At 37.4% G+C, this 8,428-nt stretch overlaps 1 protein-coding gene across 1 annotated transcript in view; it reads left to right on the forward strand.

Annotated features, from left to right (window-relative positions):
* LOC115415770 (unconventional myosin-VI-like) overlaps nucleotides 1-8,428 on the forward strand; it is a 36,128-nt gene that overhangs the window by 9,057 nt on the left and 18,643 nt on the right. Inside the window, exons 5-7 of the mRNA XM_030129412.1 lie at nucleotides 5-132; nucleotides 2,360-2,455; nucleotides 4,241-4,438. Of these exons, the coding sequence (XP_029985272.1) occupies nucleotides 5-132; nucleotides 2,360-2,455; nucleotides 4,241-4,438 (422 nt within the window). The remainder of the gene's footprint in view (nucleotides 1-4; nucleotides 133-2,359; nucleotides 2,456-4,240; nucleotides 4,439-8,428) is intronic.

The following is an 8,428-nucleotide window of genomic DNA, read 5'->3' on the forward strand; positions in this document are numbered from 1 at the left end:
GCAGACCTGGTGGAGATGAAGGTGCTGGGCATCCTGGACATCCTGGACGAAGAAAACCGACTACCTCAACCCAGCGACCAGCACTTTACCGACACCGTGCACGGAAAACACAAAGACCACTTCCGCCTCACAGTGAGTTTGTTTAGGTTTAACCCTTTAACCCCTGACGTGTCAGCGCTGACACGCTCTGGATGAACAGGGTTTACTTGGATGGAATGGGAGGTTGAACACAGAGCAGTGAGTGAGAGCAGCTCACTGTAAAAACAGACGCTTTGGGCTTTGGTTTATCTCCTGGGGTTTTGTTTTTCCAGTTGTTTCCAGTGTTGTGGGGATTTTTCTTTATTTTTACCTCCGCCAGGAGGTATTGTGATCAGTTTGCTTTGTGTGTTTGTTTGTTTGTTCATCTTAGTGTAAAACTCTTCCACCCATCTTTCCCAGATCTTCCCCACAGATAGGCCTAGGCCCTGGGACCAACCCAGTCCATTTTGGTCCCAGTAGGACAAAGTTCAAGGTCACAGCAAGGTCACAACATCTACAGTTTTCCATCTGTCATCACTGAGACATTTTCCAAAATTCCTCCAAAATTCCAAACGACTCCGATTCTCCTCCAGTTGGATCCACCTGTAGCTTAGAACAATCTCTTGTATGTGGAACTAAATTGTCCACATCCACTGTGGAATGTGGACTCTGTGGACATTTACACTGAACACTGAAAATCCCATTTACCACACATTTAAAATTAGAACTCAACTAATATTGATGTGAATTGAATCTAATTGGACAGACACATGACTGGGACCAAGACTCGACTGTTTCTGCTGTATGGAACAACCTGGAAACTGTTGGATTTACACAGAAACAGTGGATCCACACATGCACAGAGTTCAGGGGGAAGGAGGAGCTGTGAGTTCTGAACACTGGTTCTACTGTTTTTACTGAGTTTTGAACATGAAGCTGCTGGAAGGAGTTCAACAGGTGTCCGAATTCAAATACTTGTTGCTTTTTTTTAAATCTCAATTTTAGTCATTTTATTGCATATTTTTTCATGTTCTTTATTACTTTGTAAATATTTTATGGGCCGTGGCTCAGATGGTAGATGGTCATCCAATAACCAAAAGGTTGGTGGTTCGAATCCCGCTCTGTCCTGGTCAGTCCGTTGTGTCCTCGGGTCAGACACTCACACTGGTGTATGAATGTGGGACACTGTTCGGTGGTGGGAGGGGCCATAGGTGCAGATTGGCAGCCACGCCCCCTTCAGTCTGCCCCCCCAGGACAGCTGTGGATACAGATGTAGTTGAACTCCACCAGAGGGAGGATGTGAGAGTGAAGAAAGAATGAGGCAAAAATGTAAAGCACTTTGAGTGACCAAACAAGCACTATAGAAATCTAATCCATTATTATTATTATTATTATTATTATTGTTATTATTATTATTATTGTTATTATTATTATTATTGTTGTTGTTGTTGTTGTTGTTGTTGTTATTATTATTATTATTATTATTATTGTTAGTATTATTATTATTATTATTATTATTATTATTATTATTATTATTGTTATTATTATTATTGTTATTATTATTATTATTATTATTATTATTATTATTATTATTATTGTTGTTATTATTGTTATTATTATTATTGTTATTGTTATTGTTATTGTTATTATTTTTCATTTTTGATCATTTGGTTGGTTACTTTGTTTATTTTTCTACATTGTTTTTTTTATTGTATTATTCTTTGTTCAATTTGTGTCTCATTTTGTTCATGTTACTTATTATTTTGTTGGTTTATTATTCATTTTTGCTCATTTTATTGATCACTTTGGCTGCTGATGAGCAGGACATCTGACAGCTGTAGACAGGATGTGTCCACAGATTTATGTCCATAGAGTTTAGAAACATCAATATTTGACTGTAGGTTAGTGGTAGATTTTTCTGCCTCAGTCAGATGTGATGACAGTAGATGGAAATTATTATTTACAGTCAGAGCAGGAAAAATATTAGAGACATTTAGAGGAAGAAGATTTAAAATCATAGATATGGATAAAAAAACAAAATAAAAATCAATGTTGCAATAAATTAATTAAAATGTAACTAAACTAAAGGATAAACCACTAGACTAATCAACAGAATCATTGATAAATGTAGAATAATCCATGTTTTCGCTCTTCTACTCGTCTCCTTCTGTATTAAGTGCTTTTATTTCTTCTTCTAAAAGCTCCAGTTCTGCGTCATGTGTCGTTTCCAGGTTGTCGACGTTTATCTGACACGTAAACGTTCTGTCTGGGCTGATGGACTCTTCAGAACCGTCATGTTTTGGTAGATGTGAACGTTCACAGACCGCTGTCATGTCCTCAGGTTCCCAGGAAGTCCAAACTGGCCGTCCACCGCAACGTCAGGGACGATGAAGGCTTCATCATCAGACACTTCGCCGGCGCCGTTTGTTACGAGACGGTACGTAGACGAAGCCACGCCCAGCTCATTCCAGCGCCGACGCTGCTTTGAAACGAAGGTCGCAGGAAGTTATTAGAGTCTGTGTTTGATGAGTGAAATGACGGCTGGAAACATCAAAGAAAAACACGCATTTACTGACGACGACAAAGCTGCTGTTATTATTGAGTCCAGTCGACAGAACCAGAACGTCCACCTGTTCCGCTGAAGGAACGCTTTAAACACATGTATTTAATGAGGTTTTCTTCTATTAACCAAGAAAACAAGTTACAAACGAACAACAAGGAACAGAGGGAGTCTATATTGTTTTGCATTTTGTATTTTTATGGTTCTGTAAATACGCAGCCAACAGTAAATCTCAAAAACCACAATTAATTTCGGTTAATGAATTACTGCCCCAGTTTTCCTTCATCTTTAACCACTGTGTACTGTAAACCTACGGTTATCTGGACAAAAAGCTGCACGTTCTAGAGATTTTTGGACCAATGGTGGCTCTGGACTACTCCATTTAGGCTGCTACTGGGGGGGGGGGGGTCACTTAATTTAAATGATTAACTCACTGGTTATGTTTCAGATGGAAGAAGCAGCCGAGGGAAATGAAGAATTCACCAAAAAGAAGGGTTGAGGTTTAAACAGTTAAAACAAAGCTTGATTTATTGCTTCAGGCAAAAATGGAAAAAGCTACAAAAAAGAAAGAAGTCTTTTATCAACTAGTATCTGATCAAACACATGACTCGTCGAACCCCTCAGTCTCTCCCTTTGTCTTTTTTTTATAGTCTTCAGTCTCCCTCTGAAGGCTTCCCATCCTTTAGTTATTCCCATATTTGGTTACGTCTTAATGATCGGTAGACAGTTGTTGCTGGGTAGAACAGGTCACTCCACTTGAGCTAATTCTAAGAAAAACACATTTGAAAGTTCACCTGAGTTTAACGAACGTTTTGAACACCTGTCAATCAAACCTTGGTTTGACATCTGCTCCAGTAATTCAGCTTACACTGCATCATTTAACCACAAAGACTTTCAGTAAGTATGCTCTTGTGCAGTTAGGCTAGCGTTTCTTGACCACAGAAAGTCCCTTTTAAGTTCCTAACCTAGATTAACTCAGTTCACCCTAACCACTGTTACCAGATCTGCAAACACACACTGACATAGACTCCGACCTTTCACTGACTGTTCAGGACAAATAGAACAAAGACACAAATACAGATAGAAAATATCAATCACAATGTAACAACTTAGGCTTGCAAAACAACTTATAATATTTCATTTCTTCTTTTCCATTTTAGTTCATGGTGTTTGATGGTCATCTGACATTTTAGAGCGAGATTTAAAGTCACACATTTAACTTCCATTTAACATCAGATACGTCTGACAGTTCCTGTTGTCATCAGGCTGCGACCACAGCAGGATAGGAGCCATGTTGGCTAAAGCTGCCCCTGTTTACTGCCATTAATACAGTTAATTAATTAGGATTGTCTACGATATAATAAACTAATAAATGAAATGAAATATGTATATATATATAAAAATACTAAATACACTTTAATACCACTTTACTGCTTAATTATTTATTTCTACTCATACTTTCTAATGTATAATTACCTGTTATTCACTACTAAGGCTGGGCGTTATGGGCAAAAATATCTTGATTATTTTTTAAAATTTCCCGATAACAATCTGACAATATCCTTTGAAATGTGAATTTCTTTCTCTTAAACTAAAAATGCTGTCAAACTCTGTCACCGTCTGTAAAACCACGGCTCTGATTTGTCTAAATGTCGTCCTCAGACGAAGTTTGTGGAGAAGAACAACGACGCCCTGCACATGTCTCTGGAGTGTCTGGTCAGCGAGTCCAAAGATCGCTTCGTCCGCGAACTCTTCGAGAACTCCAACAACAGCAAAGACGTCAAACAGAAGGCGGGAAAACTTAGCTTCATCAGCGTCGGCAACAAGTTCAAGGTGAGTTCGACATCTGCGAGTTTATTGGATTAAACCTGAGGAGGAACAGAAAATTTTAAAAAAGTAAATTATCAGGACAGATTATCGACTCAAAGTCGATAACGATGAGCATTTGAATGACTTTATATAAAACAAACCAATGGATTAGCATCAATAACAGAAGATTCATTCATTTAAAACCAAGTTCTGATCAGAAAACAGTAAAAATAAGACAATATTCACCATCATAACTTCATCATGTTCCTTTAGCTTTGGTTTTATTTGTGTCGTTCAGTGAGTTTTATCAGTAGAAATGATCCTTGTACTGTTGGACCTGCTTAGTGTTAGCTTAGCGCCAATGTCTTAGCACTGTTAGCTTAGCACCATTAGCTCAGTGCCGTTAGCATAGGGCTGTTTAACTTGGTGCTGTTAGTTTAGACCTGTTAGCGTAATGCTGTTAACTTGGTGCTATTAGTTTAGTGCTGTTAGCTTAGTGCTGGTAGCTTACCGCTGTTAGTTTAGCGCTGTTAGCCTAGTGCTGTTAGCTTAGTACTGGTAGCTTAGTGCTGTTAGCTTAGGGCTGTTAGATTAGTGCTGTTAACTTACCGCTGTTAGTTTAGCGCTGTTAGCTTAGTGCTGTTAACTTACCGCTGTTAATTTAGCGCTGTTAGTTTAGTGCTGTTAGTTTAGTGCTGTTAGCCTAGTGCTGTTAACTTACCGCTGCTAGTTTAGCGCTGTTAGCTTAGTGCTGTTAGTTTAGTGCTGTTAGCCTAGTGCTGTTAACTTACCACTGGTACCTTACTGCTGTTAGTTTAGGGCTGTTAGCTTAGTGCTGTTAGTTTAGTGCTGTTAGCCTAGTGCTGTTAACTTACCACTGGTACCTTACTGCTGTTAGTTTAGGGCTGTTAGCTTAGTGCTGTTAACTTAGGGTTGTTAGCTTAACGCAGTTAGCTTAGCCCTGTTAGCTTAGCGGTGCAGAGTTCATCTCACTGGTCTGTTTTATTAAATTATTCCTGACATGCGCTGGTCTCAGACTGTGAGACTGGTTTAAATACAAATAATAAAGAATTAGAACAAAATCACAGAGAAAATAAAGAAAAATTACAAAAAAATTAACAAGAAATGAATGAAATAATCAATAAAATTAATAAAAATATACAAATGAATGATCTTTTTAATGAAAAAGGACCATGGTAAATTAAGAAAATTGACAAAAAAATCAATCCATGATGGAAAATGAACAAGAAACTGAACAAAAATAAACATAAAGAAGAAGAAAATGAATAAAACCACAGAGAAAATGAACAAAATACTGAAGAACATGAACAAAAATGAACAAAATAACCAAGAAAGTAAGTAAATAAATTTGGACAAAGTAATCAAGAAAATTCATACAGAATAAGCAAAAATAAAATCAACACAAATAAAAAATGTGTCTAAGTTTAAACCTCAAATACATTAAAACTGAAAAAGGAATCAGTAAAATAAACAAAAATAAAGAAAATTATCAAATTAAGGAATAATAAATAAAATAATTAACAAAATGAGGAAAATATTTGTCAAACTGAGCAAAAATGAATCAAATAATTAAAATAAACAGCAAAATGAAGAGAATAATGATCAAAATAAACAAAAATGAACAAATAATGAGCAAAATGAATAAAATACTCAAAAAAATGAACAAAAATGAAAACAATAATGAAGAAAATAAAGAGAGTAACTAAGGAAATGAGTAAAATACTCCCAAAAATGGGGAAAATAATCATCAAAAGGTGCAAAAATGAACTAAATAATGAACAAAATGAAGAAAATAATCAATGAAATGTGTTGATGTTGTCAAGAGAAACAATGAAAAATGAATCTAATGGTTCATTTACATCGAATGCATTAACTCTTTCCCCGCCAGAGCATTTTCCAGTGAGTTGGTAGCCAGCGCCAGCCGTTTTGGTCATTTTCACTAATCTTTGGAGGCTCACTGAAAATGTTGTGTCAGGAGTATGTGAACACTGAATACATCAAAAGAAAGAACAGAACTTCAACTTTTAAACACAAAAAACTATTTTATTCTATCTTTATTCGTTCGTGAGATATAAACATTTGAATATTGGTCATTTTCAGGAAAAAAATGAATTTTGAGCAAAAAGCTGAGAAAATTGCATTTTTTTCAAAGATATTGATTTTCAAGAGAAAACTGATTTCCTATTTACATTTTTGACTCTTTCTTATTTACCAACAGTAACGCTGTCTTCAAAATCACAAAATAAAATAATAATAACAGCAATAATAGTAACAAACAGCTCTAAGATATCCCATCATTCCACAAAATGTTAGGGGAATCCACACCAAACTTTAGACCGAACATCTTGTAAAGCACAAGGTTCCTTCTAAACTTTGCACATTTACATACATCAGTTATAAGTCTAACACATAGTAGTTTAGCTTTTGGATATAAACACCTCAATATTCCTCATTTTCAAGAAAAAAAAGAAACAAATGCACTAAATACTGTAGATTTCTGGCCTTTGGCTGCACCAGGTCCTCCTGTTGGACCAGCTGCTGTGTTTGATCTGTAAATAATTCTATGGACATCTAGTTATTTATCTCTGTATGAATATATGTATTTATTTATTTCATACAAAAGCCAAATCCAACAGTGTCTTCCCTGTGTCCTGCTGACATTCTACAGCTGAATCTGTTCTGTGTCCTCAGTCTGAATCTGAACTCACTCTAACAGATGAACACTAGCTGTCCTTTGTCTTGTCCCATGTCTGTGTGTCTGTCTTCTCCTTGAATGTCCACTAGAAATGTCTCTTTTCTCTTCCTCCTGTCTGTCATTTTCTCCGTGTCGCTCCATGCACCCCCCCCCCCCCATCCCATCTCCGTGTCGGACCTGAGCCGCTCCGTGTTTCCCGTGTTCCGTGTCCGTCTCCCTCACCTTCTATTTCTCCGTTCCTGTCTCTAAATGGTTCTTCTGTAGCTCCATCATATACTGAACTGTCAGACTGTCTCCATAATCATCTTTAAGGCTTTTGAAACTGCGTGCGGTTCCTGCACAGTCTGCATTTCCTCATTCAGTGACTGCCGCTGGATGCGTTGCCATGGGATACGGAGACTCCAGTGCAAAAACGTTAAACCCGGCCCGTCATTTTTCCGAAAAAGTTGCTTAATTGTTTGTTTTTGGACTAAGGAAAGTAATTCACATGATCCACAACACCTCCAACTACAGCATAACAGTGAAAACACGGATTGACGGAAAATCTCGTCATTGGCGGGGAAGCGTTGGGAAGCAATTGACGGAATATCTCGTCAATGGCGGGGAAAGAGTTAAAAGTGAAGGAAAAACAATGAATGTGAAAATAAACAGACGTAGTTTAATTTGATTTATGGAGTGTAAATTAAACCACAGAACTGATAAAACACAAACAGATAAAAATGTGACTAAATCTGCTGGAAATAAACGGTGTGAAGAACAGCTGCAGGTCGTCATGGTAACCGTCCATCGCCTCGTCTCACCTTCACGTGTTTCTGAATGTGTCACCTGACCAACGGCAAGGTGAGCGAGCGCGCTCAGTCACCTCGGAGGAAGGAAATACAATAGAAAAATTAGAAAACGAGGGCAGGTCCCTGAAGGCGTCACTGCCGCCGTCGCCGTGGCGATATCAGCGGAGAGAGGAGAGTATCCGATAGGATTCACAGGACGCAGAAGCCTTTTGATGGATGGAAACCTGATCCTTTCAACTGCACGGAGGCGGGACTTATATGAATGACACCTGTTCGTCACCAAGTGCCAGACCCTGAATGCAACACGGAGCTCAAAAAGCACCCAAACGCCTCATCTGTGACATCATCAAAAATATTCTAAAAAATATGTTATTTTATTTTATTAATTATTTTATTTAAGTCTAGTGGAGGATTTTTGTTTCAGAGCCAAAGACATACATGATCTATTAAGTTGGAAATAACAAAAAAGAAGCAAAAAAAAGAAAAATGATTGAAAAAAGGCAGAACAAATTAAAGAAGGAAATCAGGAAAAAAAAA

The sequence above is a fragment of the Sphaeramia orbicularis genome, unplaced genomic scaffold (genome assembly GCF_902148855.1).
Source record: "Sphaeramia orbicularis unplaced genomic scaffold, fSphaOr1.1, whole genome shotgun sequence".
Classification (NCBI taxonomy): domain Eukaryota; kingdom Metazoa; phylum Chordata; class Actinopteri; order Kurtiformes; family Apogonidae; genus Sphaeramia; species Sphaeramia orbicularis.